The 18,318-nt window shown below is 35.5% G+C and overlaps 1 protein-coding gene across 2 annotated transcripts in view; it reads right to left on the minus strand.

Annotated features, from left to right (window-relative positions):
* The window catches only part of ptp4a3b (protein tyrosine phosphatase 4A3b), a 47,204-nt gene that overhangs the window by 3,939 nt on the left and 24,947 nt on the right, over nucleotides 1-18,318 (minus strand). The window contains exons 1-5 of one of the 2 annotated variants that reach the window (XM_005158177.6): nucleotides 13,157-13,315; nucleotides 11,913-12,464; nucleotides 11,664-11,756; nucleotides 5,752-5,882; nucleotides 1,032-1,106 (exon numbers count right to left, since the gene is read on the minus strand). In XM_005158177.6, coding sequence (XP_005158234.1) covers nucleotides 1,032-1,106; nucleotides 5,752-5,882; nucleotides 11,664-11,756; nucleotides 11,913-12,017 — 404 coding nt within the window. In that variant the 5' untranslated portion in view covers nucleotides 12,018-12,464; nucleotides 13,157-13,315. Of the gene's footprint in view, nucleotides 1-1,031; nucleotides 1,107-5,751; nucleotides 5,883-11,663; nucleotides 11,757-11,912; nucleotides 12,465-13,156; nucleotides 13,316-18,318 lie in introns of those variants that run through there. The other variant, XM_690988.11, reaches the window with a different exon arrangement.

Here is an 18,318-nt window from a genome sequence, read left to right on the forward strand (position 1 = left end):
AAATTCCTTGCTTTGTTAAACATCATTTGGGAAATATTTAAAAAAGAAAAAAAATTTCAAAGGCAGGCTAATAATTCTGACTTTAACTGTATATACACATCATTTAAGACTTAAAGATTAAATCTTTAAAATCCACCCATACTGTTTATTATTAGTCAGTAGTAGAAATAATAACACTTGATAACAATAATAATAATTACTATTATTAATAAGGAAAATATTACAAATTATTACTCATTATGTAAAGATTTTTTTGGACATGCATGTTATACATACACACCTTTTATGCATTTATATATACAGTGCTCAACATATACACCAAATCTTGAGATAAACTAACAAAAAAAACTTATGACAACAATCCAAAATTAGTACACCAAAATTTAAATGTTAGGGAAAAATGTAAAAAAAAAAAAAAAAAAAAAAAAAAAAAAATATATATATATATATATATATATATATATATATATATATATATATATATATATATATATATATATATATATATATATATATAAATTCTTGAAATTGGATTGGTTTTGGATTATATTTTCTAATATAAATGTATTATCAATTTATTTTTAAAGACGTTCAGTGACTAAAATATTATTTTAATAAATATATCCGTTTATTAAATCTGTTTTATTCAATGCACCAAAATATTTTATCTATATTCACTGAAAAATTGATCATTTTCAAAATGTAATGTATTAAATTATGTTGAGCACTGTGCATCTAATACTATAATACTAATAATAACACTTTTATAAATAGTAAATCATTAATTTAGGCAGTAATTACTATATTTATTGCTACATTGTTTGCCGTGACACATTAGAGCTGTGTTCCATGTCATTGTGGCATCACGGTAGATTATTATGCATCATGTCTCATCTGTGTAAATTACCATAATTTGCTGTAATGAGTTTATGCAGTACAATATCTGTCATGTATCATCATCCACTGTGATGTTTCACTTATTGTACTGAATGCGTGTTGTCGTTTTGCTGTAAGGTGTAATGTGCACTCACAATCTGATGAGGTGAATGGCTTCTTCATATTTCATGCCGCCCTCTATAAGAGCCACAGCCACCAGCACCGGAGCCCTGCAACAAACACACAGTGTTTAATACCAGGAAACGTCATCACCAAAACAATAGGTTTTCCAGGAAGCATTCAAGTTTTCACAGAAAGAACACCACCTAATGCAGTGGTTCCCAAACTTTTTCTTAGGGGCCCCCCCCATGAACATATACAAACATTGGAGCACCCCCACCATATAAATACACACGCACGCACACACATATGTACTGTATATATATATATATATATATATATATATATATATATATATATATATATATATATATATATATATATATATATATATATATATATATATATATATACATACATACATACAGTATGTGTGTGTTTGTGTAATATTAATATATAATATGTATACAAAATATAAAATAATCAGTTTTAACTTGTCTTGGCCTTCAATAAAACCAAAATTTAGGTAGGCTTTGACATACTGTCTAATCTTTTTCTTCACCTCTAAAGAATCATTGCATTTACGTTTCTCTGCCATTTTTGTTTTGATTTTGCCTTTATGAGAAGTTGGACAACCACATTGCGCAAGTGAGCAAAATTTAAATAATTATTTAAAGTTATTTATTTTAATTATTTTTACTATTATGTTGGAATTTTAAGCATGTGTTTTGATTTTTTTTTTTGGTACTAAAAAATACATATATAATAGTAGGGCTGCTCGATATTGGGAAAAATCATAATCACAATTATTTTGGTCATAATTGTAATCACGATTATTCAAAACGAGTATCAGAAAAAATACAATAAAATTATTAGCGCTCCTGAGAATTTTTTTTTTATAAATATTTCCCAAATTATGTTTAACAGAACAAGGAATTTTAACAGTATTTCCTCTAATATTTTTCTTCTAGGCTTATTTGTTTTATTTTAGCTAGAATAAAAGCAAGTTTAAATATTTTGAAAGCTATTTTAAGGTCAATATTATTAGCCCCCTTAAGCAATAAATATTTTTGATGACTTGCCTAATTACCCTAATTAAGCCTTTGAACTGCACTTTAATCTGAATGGTTGTATTTTGAAAAATATCTAGTAAAATATTATGTGCTGTCATCACAGCAAAGATAAAATAAATCAGTAATTAGAAATGATATATCAAAACTTTTATGTTCAGAAAAAAACTTCTTTCTATGAAACAGAAATTGGGCAGGAAAAGTTAATATTCAGCTAATATTCAGGAGGGCTAATAATTCTGACTTCAAGTGTTTACATACAGTTATTTTCCAGCCTGCAAAGGAAAGAGAAATAAATAAAATTAAATAAAAATATTAAACAAACTGCTTTAAGCATCTTCACTGTAAGAAAAACACTTTAGCTACAAAAATCCTTCAGAGAAACATTTTCTCGTTATGTTTGATTAATGATAAAACAGGCGGCAGCAGGAATATTTCGCGCTGTCTCTTTAATGGTTTCTCTTTCACGTCTTTTGATTCTCAACTTGTTTGTTTATTACACAAATGGGGGCTAATATAAATAATCACGAAACACCGCGTTTTGACACCTATTTGACCATTAAAGCGCTCACGTTAATGACTTTAGATGTCTGCGCTCCTCTGCTCGTCTCAGTGTGCAAATGAGAGCGAATGCTGACTGGCCGCATGCTTCTGGCTGCGTGTGCGTGCTGCACACACACATTCGCGCTTTTAAGAGCAACGCGTGCACAGCTGGAAAGGTGGCGGTATATGATGCACATAATCGTTTATCTTGATTAATGCTTTTTTATAATCGTTTGAAATCGAAATCGGATTTTCGATTAATTGTACAGCCCTATATAATAGTGGAGCATTTTTATGCCTTTTTCTACCTCAATACTTATCCTCTCCCGCGCCCCCCTTGTGAACTCTGGGGACCCCAGGTTGGGAACCACTGACCTAATGCATGTGAGAACAGGTATCTGACATTTCTTGTGAGTGAATACCTCATACTTTGAAAGGCACATACAGAGCACATATAGTCACAATAAATACACTGCTACTGTACCAATAAATTATTGTTTAAAGGGCACCTATTTCACCCCTTTTTTTCAAGATTTAAGATGAATCTTTTGTGTCTCCAGAATGCGTCTAAAGTTTCAGCTAAGAACACCTAATCGATTATTTATTATACCTTTCAGAATATTAGATTTTCTGCTTTGAACACAATGTAACAGAAAATGTTTGTTTTCAACTTTTCTGGGTTCCATTTCAAAGGTTAAAATAAAGTCAGTAACCAAAAAGCCATGACCTAATATTTTAATTGAATCATGAAACTTTTTAAAAAGTATAACAAAAATTACTTTAGTAATTAATATTAATAACTTTTATTAATGTTAAAACATGGAGATACAGTTGTTTAATCATTATTTTAAAATATTAAATTATGTATTATCACTTATTATGTTGAAAAGTAAATTTTGCTGCATCTCTCTGCATAATTTTAAACCAAACTTTAATTTAGATAAATTTTTTCCCTAAATTTGACATTAGGTTAATTCAGTTTTTAGTCCTGTAATTTGCTTCAAAAACAACTTTTTTTTCTTATTATTATTTTTTTTACATTTTGCTCTTTGTTTCCCAGTTTGGAAAAGGGCATGAAAAGACAAAAAAATCCTTTCATTTTATATGGATGGTATCAATTATAGATTAGTAAGATTATTATTATTATTATTATTATATCATATCATTATACGCACCATCACCATTTTTAATAAAATACATTTAATCAGTCCCTGTTAGAGACTGTGTCTATTTTTCCAGTTTGCATTGAGGGTCCTGACAGCTTTGAAGTCTCCACTCATTGTGCCCCTTTCCGATGCATAACAACACAAACCCAGCCTACTAAAGCAAACATTGGCTTCCAGTCAAAAAGCACAGAGGGCTCCCACAGGACCTGCAACCTACGTCAGAGAGACGGGTGCAGAAAAGCTCAGGGGTCAAAGAGAGAGGAGGGCAGTCAGGGTAAACTGCCTCAGAATGATGGGTTGAGCGCTGCTTAATTAAGGTCTGTGTATTTTGACAGAGTAGATAAGAGGGCAACACTGACAATGGAGATATGGAACAGCAATTAACAGAGCTGCTTATCATCCTCTTCCTGTTTTGTATTCGGACGTCAACCTTTCTGCCTTGAATAATAAACTGGGATTAATATTGTGTGTCCGTGTGGTTGGTTGGTTTTGGCAGGCAGTGGTCAGGCAGAGAGAATGGGTTTGACCTGGAGAGAACAAGGGCCAAGATTGAGAGGCCTGCTGCTGAGGGGTATTTCGGGTAAAATATATATATAGGTGTGTGTGTGTGTGTGTGTGTGTCTGTGTATATATATATATAGAGATGAGAAACCAAATGTAAACAAAAGGCCTCAAACACTATACGAACACAAGTCAGCCTAAAGCTCTGCCAGAAATATCTCTCTCACACACACACACACACACACACACACACACACACACACACACACACACACACACACACATGATTGCATTCTGAGGAGGGAGAAAAAAAGAGCAACAGATCCTGGGAAAGACTGTTGATTTGTTTGAGAATTTTTGTAAGAGAGAGAAGCAAGCCACATAAAGCTTGACCCATCAGATTCAGTTCAGTATTTGCACGTCTACATGTTCTTAACAACAGCATACTGGGAAATTACACGTGGAACTGTATAAAAATTTCAGAAACTTTCATTTAAACCAAAGTTATTTTGGAAATATTAATAGACTATGCGCCACATTTGTATTGGCAAAAAAAATGGCAATTTTGGTTTTCAATCGAAACAATGAGCCAAAAAAGGGCTATGCTGCATTGATCAAAGTGCAAATGCAGTAGAGCACATAGTAACAAAGCGCATCGTCAGGTAGCTTGTGCACGTGCTGCAGTTAAAATTAAAAATAGCTCAATGTTCCACTGTAAATATTGCGTTCTTGTACCCTTATATTTATCTATGCATGTACTGCACATATTAAGTGAAAAAAGCAACGTTAGCACAAATAACGCACTGACAGGACATTTCTATAAAGTTGACTGGTTCCTAATGTTTGCAATAGTGGAAAATGATGCCTCTCAATTTTACTGTCAGAAAATGTGGATATTTTATTAGCTTGTGTTCTTTTATTGACATAATTTAAATTTAAAGTCTTTAAAAAATACTATTATTTAATACAATTATAAAAAAATATTATAGAGCATTTTTGTTTTTGATTTAATTTAAATATTTTCATTTCCCATTATTAGTAGGGATTTTTTGTTTAAACTACTGACCAATACTGAAGTGGATATTAGTCTCCATCTCACCTCTATATAGTATTAGATCTAGACTAGACTAGTATTTTCCTGCATCAAATTATCTTCTCTTAACATAAATTGTATGCTTTATGCTATAGAATTAACAACCAACATCGACATAGGAGAGGTAACAATACGATGCATAATCATTTACACAGGTAGGTAACAGTTGTTATTTGTAAAGTGCTCAACCAAAATTTTAAGTTGAAGTTTTGAGTTGCCAAATAAATCCTCTTTGAAACAACAGTGCACTGGTCCAGTGTGGGCACACCACTGACATGGCACGATGATTTGATAATGCTGAATTTAATTTTTACACCCCGCAAAGGTGGCTTTGGTTAGGAGTTAAAAGGATGAAGTGAAGTGGTGTTTATCCTTCACTCACCGGCCCAGTCCAGCCACACAGTGCACAGCGACACAGCAGCCTGGATCCTCTGAGAAACTTTTCTTCAGCAGACTGATCCAGTCATCCACGATCTTTGTAGGAGGAGGTGCACCATCATCAAACGGCCAATCCTAAAGGAGACAAACACCGGGATAGGTTCATGTCTATGTATATCTATGAACTACAGCATGTCACTATATTTCCCTTAAAAAGAAAACTCTCATACAGAAACACTCGCAGATGAGAATAAGGAAATGTTAAGCAAATGATTCCAGTCAACACCAGCAGGTGGTGCTCCATAATGCCTCTGATTGACAACTCAGATTCACAGAAGCCAGCGAATCCCTTTGATGATTCCTGTGTGATTTTCACAAGTTCTGCAATGGCAAACATCTCACTTTCACTAGTCCTGTGAACTCAACCAGTTCAATTGGATCCGTCACAAACAGCTCCATTTAACACCACGTGCATAAGCTGAATCATCAAAAATGCTGAATTATGTAAGAACTAAGAGGGAAAAAAAATGAACTAGCAAAGCAAAAATGAGGTTGCGTACATAATGGAATTGTTTCAAATCTGTAAATCCTCCTTCTGAGTAACACAAAAGATATTTGTAAGAATGTTAAAGTATTTTTAAATGCACAATAATTCACTAACTGTTGGTTCAAAAAACCAACAGCAGATCCCATTGAGGCAATGAATTGTACAGACAAACTTCAAAATGTGTTTCACAAAGAAAAAAAACTTGAAAATAATGTGTGAATGAATCCTTTAAATAGAACATTTCTGACGTGGTTAATGATTTTCGCACTTGATGTATGGTTAATACATCGCATGCTCTCCACGCTTCTGGGGTTTGATGAATTCGTCAGCAGATCAGTCCAAGCACAACCCAACTCACGAGCACATATTAAAACATCCTTTTTCTTTCATTACAGGTAGTGTTTTATGGGAAGACTAAAGCTGATAGATGTTTTAGAAGCAAATGTGCTGGGTCAAAATACACTGACAAACAGAGCATGGTGCTTTTGCATCGCTGCTTTCTCAGAAAAGGAGACATTAATAGAGGAGACCATTTTCTACGAGGAGCGTCTATGAGAATCTCCCTGTACAAAAATAACATTTTAATCCACTAAGAGGTTAATAGGCCCCTCCTTGTCTGGTATGTCAACAGTAGGCTATTAATTCCAGGAGTCCATTCCAAGATGGAAGTGCTCTGTACTCTTGCCAGGGCACACGGACTCCAGAAGAAGCAGTGTGGGGCCTAATTGTGGAAAATGCCCTGGCATTTTTTCTTCGAATTGCAGAGCTGCTATTTCTCCAGCAACTCGAGCCTCTGCATATAAGAGAGCCGGAGAGGATTGAAGCACCTGTTTGCTGTCAAGCAACACTCCAGAGTCATTGCTTCCATTAAAGCCGATCTTGTTTTCAAAACTTTCACTTCGGAGAATATGATACTGACAAGAAGCATCCACTCACTGATGTGATGAATTGCTGATCAGAAAGAACATTCATGACTAGAAAACAATTTAGATGATTACATCAGAATGATTTGCAGACTATTTAACATCATCTCTGAAACGAATAGGATCTAAAATGCACAAATCCCCAGGTTAATCATACACTGAAACTACACTACACAACCTGTCATCAAGTTCACTGAACTTTATGTGATCCAGCGGTGTAAAAATGGAGAGGATGACTGTTTAAATCCATCTGGAGTTGATTGAAATAGAGAGGAAATCCCGTTCCATGTTTTGACCCCCAGCAAAGCTATTGCCTCATCTCTTATGAAGAGCAGAAGTGATCAGTTTATATAACAAAAAACCCACACGGTACATAAACAGAGGGAAAAGATAGAGCACAGAGCAAATAAAAGTCAACATGGAGAGAAAACTATAGGGAATTTGACCTCCTTGTGAAGCACAAATGCTGTGGCAATCAAAACATGGTCTGATTAGACTGATATACCTGAATCAAAGGTGACTGTTCTCACCATTGAAATATCTTTGGATGAAAAATTACACAAAACTATTTGTTGTTATGCACCATTGATAGTAATACAGTGATTGATCAGATCTGATACAGCAATCACAGCAAGGCCTCTAAAGACTAAAGATCTCGAAAAGGTTTTGGGTCTTTGACTCTTTTTTTTTTTTTTTTTTTTTTGCTAACCAAAGCCGCATTTATATATATTAAAAAAAATACTGAAAACAGCTTATCATACTGTAGCAGTCTATTTTGTTTTCTATTTTTATTTATTTTACTGTGGCTCTATTAAGTATCCCAACCAGCCCAACAACAGCAATAAAAGCTCAACAAATGGTGTGAGACTTAGACGAGACTGTTGGTGATGCTCATAACATATATAGGAGTAGTCCAGGGCTGTACGATTAATCGGAAAAACGTGGGAACAGAAACTGTATAGACTGTGAAAAAAAGGTGTAAATAACTTTCAGTTTGTGCAGAGCGATCGCTTAAGAGCCAAACGGGAAATACGACTTGCATGTATGTTTTTTTTTCTCTCGAAGTGATGACAGCCATGACATGATCTGCACTCGGCAGTGAAAGTGAAACTAAAATCACGCACATCATTTAAAGGATCATATCGCATTTTAAAGTTATGACTACGACAAGCATAGCATTGTGTTCATAGCGAACAAAGTTTTGTGCTTGAAAATAAAGGTTTACTAGGTCAGCAGAGCTACTCTATCCTATATAATGTTGAATATAATACAATAATATAATGACAAATGTCTGATTTAAGAAAACAAAATGTTCTAATAATGTTAAGCACATGTCCCAAATATAATAATTCAACTCTAGAATTATGAATAGTTGCATTCTGATGTAATCACTTTACTGTGCATTAACAAACAGGACAAATTTAAAGTCTATTCAAGTCCACCATTCCAAGACTATACAAAATGTAGCATTTTAACCAACAGCAGACCTACACATAGGCCTAATATTATTAGTGTTGTTTTACCAGATGTTTAAGAATAACAATAATAATAGCCTACTCATATTAACCTTTATTTTACATCTACAGAACAGTGAGAAAATCGGGATCTTCACTTTAGGCAAATAAAAAAAAATTAATGATTCTCATTTTAGGCAGAATCGTGCAGCCCTAGAGCAGTCTGAGAAAACGTTTTTATAGTTCAGTTTTGTAAGAATAAAAGACTCGCACTTTCACTTTTAAATGCTACTATTATGCCATCTTAAAAGGTCCTAATTGTGTTTTGCATCATCACATCATAATATTGACAGTCCCAGTCAAATAAAGAATAATTATCTACTCATAACCTATTGGAGAGATTATGCCATATTGAGTCATACAGTACAATTCCTGCTAATAATAAACCATTAACTGACTACTGACTTAAACTGACTATTACTGGTTAAGCTAGTAGTTGGGCTTTGGATTTTAGAGATTAGAGATGTAGAATAATATCATGCAGGAAATGTACTTTAGAAGTCATTTTAATAATCTTAATAATTGGCAAGTAATAGGCCATTAGTTATTAGTGAGAATCAGAACTTAAACTATAGTGTTATCCACTTTGGATGCAGCCAATAACTACTTGTAGGCTTTGATCTGTAAAACTTTGTAGACCTTTTATATTTGCAGCTACACTTCAAACTGCATGAAAGCAAAGGATCAGAAAAACGTGATGGGGTACTTCAAGTGTTCTGGTAATGTGAATCCTTTTAAAAGAAGAGTTACTCGCAAACAAAACTAAATCCTGTCTGGATAAAAGTAGTCATGTTTTTTACAAGCTCCACATTGTTTTGATTGAGAGGAGCAGATTAAATCAATACATCTTGTCCAGCTTTCACACAGACTCTTTGTTCAACGTTATTTCTGTCTTGAAGAAAAGGACTGTTTTCTTGATGGCACAGAGGAGGATTTACAGTGCATCTGCTACACTTCTCATGTACTTCAAACATAAGAGTTTATAAAAGCAAAGCACAAGATCCTCAGGTCAATCTGACATAGCTACATTTCTAAGATTCCACCAGAACGTATCATCAAATATATGTCTTATCATTTAATGAGAAGTTTAACAGGGTAAAAGGGTACAAGGGTGTATAAGTCTTTATAAAAAGTGCAGAGGGAGAGGAATCAAGATCTCCTCCAGTTACCGTGGCAACAGGAAAATCCTGACAAGCCAAATTGAAAACACATGTGGATGTTGGATTCAAGCTGTTTTTGAAAAAGCGAAGGCAGGGAAAGGTCTGTTGTTTGGAAGAAAGTTATAGGCTTGTATCCTCGATGAAGATTTCCCCTCGGAGCAGCAGACAGAAAGCAACCTCATCTCACTCCACTTGACATCATCTCACATGACTGGGCGGCTGGTTTATACAGCATGTGTGCTTCAGGATTAGATAATCGCAGCAGGGTCGTGAAGATGTGGCCATATGAATCCAGACCGAGGCTTTACATGATGTCTGAAGAAGTCCATCACCTTCATTAAAGTACCACTAATTACAGTAGCATCACTGTAGTAAAGCTGAAGTGTTAATTAAAGGAAGAGTGGTGTGGTGTGGAGTGACACTCACTCCCATGATCAGGAAACTATCCAAGATTATTAGATTCAGGTGGCAGGGTAAGTGTGTGCACGCATCACGGGACATACAAGCTTTTACAGGATATAAACAAAACAATGAAAGAAAGCAGGAAAATAACTAGAGGTCACTGTATAAGTGCTAGTATTACATTGGGAAAATCTTTTTTTTCTTGCATATTAAATAAGAAATTATTATGCTACAAATAAAACAGTGATAATTTACTCAAGTTCCCATTCAATTTAAAATTGGGAAATAAATAAAAAAATCATAAAAAACTTTAAATTAATTCCAAATTTACATCTAACGTTAAAACTGAAATTTTATTTGTTTAAAATGTTTAATCATATTAATAATATCAACGTTGAATGAGTCAAATAAGACAATATCCGAATATATTCGTACATAGATAATTGAGAAAAAGCATTGAGATAAAGATATCAGCAACATTGTAGAAATGTATAAATACTAAAAAGGATTAGCAATTTTCTTATTTAATGTCACTCATCATCTTTGTCAGGTTTTTCAAACTAACAAAACATTTAATGGACGGCAAAAACAACAAAACAAAAAAAAAAACATGTCTGATAAAAAAAAATTCTGCTGGAGAAAGTTTATTTGTTTTATTTTGGCTAGAATTAAAGCAGTTTTTAATTTTTTTAAACACCATTTTAAGGACAAAATTATTAGCCCCTTTGAGCTGTTTTTTTTTTTTTTTGATAGTCTACAGAACAAACCACCATTATACAATAACTTGCCTAATTACCTTAACCTGCCTAATTAACCTAGTGAATTAAAGTAAAATATTCATTCATTCATTTTCTTGTCGGCTTAGTCCCTTTATTAATCCGGGGTCGCCACAGCGGAATGAACCGCCAACTTATCCAGCAAGTTTTTACGCAGCGGATGCCCTTCCAGCCGCAACCCATCTCTGGGAAACATCCACACACACACTCATATACTACGGACAATTTACCCTACCCAATTCACCTGTACTGCATGTCTTTGGACTGTGGGGGAAACCGGAGCACCGGCCACAGCACTACCTACTGCGCCACTGCTTCGCCCTAAAGTGAAATATCTTGTAAAATATTATTTACTGTTATCATGGCAAAGATAAAATAAATCAGTTATTAGAAATAAGTTATGAAAACTATTGTTTAGAAATGTGTTGAAAAAAATCCCTCTGTTAAACAGAAATTGAGGAAAAATATAAATAGAGGGGCTAATAATTCAGGGGGACTACAGACTTCAACTGTGTATACACACACACACACACACACACACACACACTTTACAGATGACACTTGTTTACAGTATGACAGAAAAACGCATCTCACCATGACCGTAATTCCATGCTTCTCCAACGGTGTTTTATCATAGGTGCTTTCACACACACGCACCACTGTTTTCGCGTCATACCTTTTCAGATCCTGAGGAAACAAGATTGCACAAGTTTAACTGACAAAATGTGCATTAAGGCTTTGTGTAAATGTTTTAATGTGTTCTTGGTAGCTGTTCAAATCACAGTAGCTACTTTGATCAGTACGTCTGTAAATGCTGTTGCTCATGTCTGCCTGATCTCTCACCTCAATGAAGGTGTCTAATGTTTGATTGGTTGGGTTGTGCGTAATAACGAAGCGCATGCTGTTGTAGCAGACCTCGACGGGGTACAGACCGTTCAACCAGGCCATACCGGAGGTCCTTCTACGCAACAGAAATTCAGTCCAGGATCCTCAAAAGCTCCACTCACAATACAACACTACAACAGGTGCAGTATATCACAGTGAAGGTGTCAAGAATTAGCAGAATCCTCAGTGATAGATAAACCACTATTAATCAGTATATAAAAGTAAAAGCTGCCTTTCTGGGAAATCAGAGGCCACAAGAGTCTTCCTTTTCCTTTTGGTAGGGATTCTCTGCCGGGCAACTAGGCAGGTGGACCAGTGTCCGGTAGCAAATTACCAGCTGCTGCGATGCCAGTTAAGAGCTGAGAAGAGCTGAGAAGCTGTTCCTCCGGACATTCAGGGGTAAATCGTGGGCGTCTCCACTCGTGATCAAGCTGTGTGATGTTGGGCGTGGCAGTAGTCACCGCTGCCCTGCCAGAACTCCATTAACAGACAAGAGGCTGGAGGAGAAATCTGAAAGGGAACAGGACGGAAAGGAAAATTGTCAAACATATTCAGTAATAAAGTTCTTTGGTATTTTAAAAATATCTCATATTAAAAAAAAAATAATAATTTAAAAAGAAGGTTTTAATTAAAGCAAAGGAGAAATACGTCCAAGATTTTACAATAATACAAAAGTTTTCTTAAATTCAGATGATGGTAAACATTTTAGACGAAACAAAAGCAAAACTTTAAAAAAAAATCTTTACAACACAATTTTACCATTAAATAAAGCAATATATAATTATGGTGCAGGTCAGGATTTAAAACTTAAAAAGGTAATTTCTTAAATCACAGAATATGATCGCTTACAATTTTGACATTAAATATCCTCAATTAGAAAAAACATAAATAACATCACACAAAACACTCTCAAGATTATATACAACAAACAGAATTCAACAGTTGGACCAACTTCTCAACTTTAACAAAGACGAAACAACCAAACTTCTCACACACACACACACACACACACACACACACACACACACACACACACACACACACACACACACACACACACACACACACACACACAATAAAAGTTGTAGAGCTAAAGCAATAAAACAGTGAACACTTTTTTTCCAATGACATGAGTGATAAAAATCACATGAAACGGTTATTTTAGATCTCCACCATGACTAGCGAGAGTCGTCGCCTCTTACCTTAGTGACAGGCTGCGATCTGCTTTGGATTAAGCCCAGGACTTTGCTGGGAAGAGTGGAGAGTGAACGGTTGCAATCTGTAACAACTGTCTCTGCTCTAAACCAGTCGCGACTGCCTTGGCTTGCCATATGACAGTGACAGCACACTACGCTAATGTCACAAACAAACACGCTCGTAATGCTCTTAGGAGGAGTGGAGAGACCAGTCCACCCCCACCACTCTCCCTCTCTCTCTCGCTCGATCCCAACATAAAAATAGCACAGCCAATGAACCTAATAGGTATCACCACGTAGGCACATGTCTGTTTATGTGTTTAAAGGCTGACTGACATATAATACACACTTCGTTCTGTGCTGCAACAACAACAACATAAAGACACTTGACTGATGAGTCTTCTGTACATATAAATATTTTTAAATAATAGTATAAGACAGAAAAAATAAATAAGGATAGCTCCCCTAAAATGACAATACAGTCATTGATCAGTCACCCTTTTTCTCTCAAACCAATATCTCAAACCAATTATTCATATTTTTTGTACAGTGGAACACACATAATAAAAGCAAATGAGGGCCAAAATTGCTAATACACCGGTATTCTTCAAAAGATTAATGTAAACTGAAGGTGATTAATGTAAAATGAAGGTGAGTAAATGATCACAGATCACTTATTTTTGAGTGAACTGTTCCTTTTAAAATAGTGATGAAGTGGTTTTGATCATTGAAAAGTAATTCACATGTTTTGAGTACTGTCATTAGAGATTTCCCAAACACTCCTGATATTGTAGCTGTCGATAAAGTATTGAAAAACATCCCAATTATGGAAGTAGGCTGCTGTTTTTACATATACATATATTTGTGCTATTCAAAAAAAAAAAAAAAAAAAAAAGCTAAAATATCAACAATTTGCATATTGTTATAAACTGTGTCTACAACACAAAGCTAGTTGTTTTAATTTATGGTAGCATAGGACACATAAACTGTGTGTGAGAGGATTACAAAATTGCTGGACTCAGTAAAGAAAAAAAAAAAACTCTAAACAAATTGCCAAATACTGCTCTGTTTCTGCAGTAACGGGCAGTCTGCCTGTTTCGACAATCATCTCTATCCTTAATTTGCGTATATTGCTTAATGTATGTATTTATTTATTTATAACTCTGTGCAGATGTGATTTGAGTGTTTTAATACTGTCATGTAAAAGGTATTTAATGATTGTATGTATTTGCACATTGCTTGTACTGTGAAACATAATGGGCTCTTTATGATCATTTGGATGCCGTATTGCATCAATTTAAATGGCACATCATTTACTAGAGTTTCCTGACCAAATTATCATTGCTGCAGTCTATAAGAAATGTAATTCATTATTTTTTTAATTGTTGATTAATGATTTGCTCACTCATTTTATTAATAATCTAATCAAGTTTAAAAAAACATATGCACATTTAATTTCATTCCTACATGTAAGAACTGGTACATGTCATTTTAAAATGTATAATTGTACAAGTTTCAGAAGTTTAGTAAATTAGACAAGCTTTTTGATTATTAAAGGGCCATGAAACCCCCTCGTTTCAGCAGGGTGTTTTCACACCTCTTCTTTGGAAAAAGTCAGAAAAGTGGGGGTGTCCAGCTCTGTTTAGGGGGGAGTGTCGGAGAAACTAAAGTGGGAGGGTGTGGGAGTGTCTATTTGGGCACGCGCGAGTTTCAGTCAAAATACACAGGAGAAAGGGATGGTGTTTAACCTACATGGACATCTGTAGTCGAATTATTTGCCAAATTATTAAATGTCGGACTTTAACTGCAGTTCGGCTCTTTCATTCAGGGAATTCATTCATGCCCCTCGCGACAAATGAGATATTTGATTCGAGATACTGCTCTAAGCGTGTATTTTTCATGCAATGTTTGATACCGCACGGCGAATGACAGAAAAAAAACTCCGCATTTCCCGGAAACTTAGATGCACACGGCAGGTAGCGTCCGAAAGCCGCGTGTGTTATTCCGGTCACAAAATGCGGTGCTAACATGTTTGCACTCAATGCAATAGTTAACTTATTTGATACGAACAAACTGAATATACAAAGAGCACTGGTCGCTCACTTACCAAATCTGTAGAGACAGGACAATCACCAGCAACTAGAGCCGCGTCTTTATGAAGAGAAGACTACATCCGGAATCCGGATTTCAGCGTTTGCAGATGAGAACAGCTCTCAGGTAAACAATAATCCCCCTTAGACACGTAAATTATTGTTGTCGAGCGTCGCGTACACTGTAATCCACACGTGATCCAGATAAGCTCTCACAGAGAGAAAATGAAAACGAAACTTAATGGCAGCAAACTGTAAAAGCAACACTTCACGCTTGTTTTGCCAACACAACGTGGCGTCTCTGTGGTGTAAAGACGGTGACACTAATGAATATTAATGAAGTTGCACAATAGAGCGCGCTGATTGGTTTGAACCAAGCCTAACTCATGCATTAATGCATCACACTGTAAGACGTAATAAGGCACACTCTGGCACAGACGTCCAGTCTGCACGCTGGAATACAACGCTATTATGTCATGACCGTGACGCAGCTTCAAAAATTCGTTTCAAACAGGAAGTACGAATTTGCTTGAAATAACGCAAAAACAACCAATTTACACTTTTTAGTGAAATATAGGTGTCTTACTAGTGTTTTTAGCAGTGTGGGACACATATACGACTGTCAACAGCTCAAAAAATGTGTTTTGGTGTTTCGTGACCCTTTAACTAATAATAAATAAATTAAATTAATAAAAAACAGAATAATATATATTTAATTTTATCAAGAGAGAAAAAAAATTACAGTTTAGGCAGCAGGTTATAATTTTCATACATACACCACATAAATAATGTTAAGTACGATTTAACCCAGACAGAAGAACAGACAAGCCACAGACAGCCACCTCTTTAGTTGCCCTGCCACTCCTGTTGAAGGCTTAGCACATCTTGAGCTAAATCCTTTTAGATAAATCTGGAAGGTTGGATAGGTCTCCCTGCTCACTAGTGCAGTGTGTTTTCAGGTTGGCTCTAACGTAAATAAACACAGTCTGGCTCATGAATGTACACTAATCTGTACTGTTGTCTCTTCATTTTGTAAGATATTTGCTTCTAATTGTTAAAAAAGCCACTAGTTTTCATGTGTCTAGCTAAAGTGAAGTGAAAGAGCCCAAAACACGGGACCTGAGATAAACCAATGAATAAATACCAGCTTAACCTTTTAAAGAACAACCTGAATGGCAGCCCTGGCATTCATGAGACAGTTTCCAACAAACGACTGATCAACAAGGCGTGTTTGTAAACAGGTTTACACAATAGCCACCTGGCAAAAGTTTCTTCCGAGAAGTCCTCGTTTGGCTTCTAAAAGGCCAATTAACTGAAGGATTAAATGTAAATGACATCTTCAATGGAAAGTGTTCCAAGTGATCAAACAACAAACCCAAAACATGACTCATCACGGCAGCAAGTGAAGTGCAGAAAAAAACTTGTCGACTGGATAACTGTTAACACTAAAGGGAGTTTAGAAGGCCATTAAACATCATCCATATTCTCATTCTTAATTAAAATAATTTATTCTAAAATTTAAAAGATCAGGAATTAATATTAATAATGGAATAAACGTTTTAGAGATTTTAAAAAAGTATTCTGGAATTCATCATCAAAACTGAAAACTACGACTGTTGATTTTTCATCTGACAGAGGAAAATCATATAGAGCGAGTATGGCTTGAGGGTCAATAAATTATGAAGGTAATTTTCAATTTTAGGTAAACTACTGCTTTAATTTAGGTTAATTTACAAGCTAGATCTAACAGCTAAAAGTGAAAAACTCGAAGTTTAACAATTAGAAGCAAAAGTACTTTTTTTGTTTTTGAATGGGCTTGCTACCACAGAGGAACTTAGCGGGGACCAGCACTGATAGCATTTTATAAAATAGAGAGTGTGTGAGAGTCTTAACAGGACCTAGTCTATTATACATGTTGATAAGGAGCTCAACTCAGCCACAGTGAACAATCTGGAACTCTCTTGCTCTAGAATCCTCCATCGATTGTTTACCCAGCAAACTGTTCTTAACCTGAACTCAACGGGTATTAGTAAACATTTTAAGTGTTCCGACACTTTGAGCCAATTATTTATTTAAAACAAACCAGGTACTCAAACGCTCTGAATTATTAGAAGTGAAAGTGCCCCAGGTGCTGTTTATCCAAAAATGTAAATTGCCATTAATTACTTACCCTCATGTCATTCCAATCCCCTAAAAATAGTTCATCTTTGGAAATAAAAAATATTTTAGATGAAATCCAAGAGTCTATCATCCTCCACAAACAGCAATGGCCCAATACCATACAAAATCCAAAGTCCGGAAAAAGAACCAAAAACAGTCAAAACCTTTCATGTAACAAAGTTGATTTTACAGGGTTTTTTTCCTCACAAGTTTTCTTGGAGCTTTGTATTATTACAGTTGATACACTAAAGCTGAGTCACATGGACGTTTCTGACAATGTTTTTGTTTCCTTTTCTGAATCTTGAGGGTGTACTCACACTAGGCTATCTGAACCATGCCCAGGCATGTTTGACCCTCATTTCCCGGTTCGTTTGACAAGTGTGAGTGCTCTGAGGGCGAAAGTAAAGATGCGGCGACACCTTTAGCAAACCTCATAACACGTGCAGCACGATGACTTTCATGAACATTTATGAGAGTAAAGTGGTGGCTCTGTTAAGCAAAATATGTGACTGTGTGTCACTGCATAAACTACTTAAACTAAAGCAATCTCCATTGTACGGAGCGAGGACGCTTCTCTGCTGTTAAACTGAACAGTTGCATCATCGATGACGCAAGCGTGCTCGGGCTCAGTGTAAAATAGTGTGATTGCAGGCCGAGGGGACAATAGCGCCCTAGTGACTAGTCTGAAGGCTGATTTATACTTCTGCGTCAAACGCACGCGTATTCTACGGCGCAGCCTACGCGTTGACACATAGCCCTACGCCTTGGCAATCAGTTTACAATTGTAAACAGCGATTGTTTACAAGTGTGAAGTCCCGTGAAGGAGCTCCGGATGGAAAGTTTTGTTTTTTGTTTACCTCATAGTTAAAGTTGTTACACGTCCGCCGGTTCCTGCCTCAAAATGAGCGAGTTTGAGCT

Source organism: Danio rerio, chromosome 16, assembly GCF_049306965.1.
Source record: "Danio rerio strain Tuebingen ecotype United States chromosome 16, GRCz12tu, whole genome shotgun sequence".
Lineage (NCBI taxonomy): Eukaryota > Metazoa > Chordata > Actinopteri > Cypriniformes > Danionidae > Danio > Danio rerio.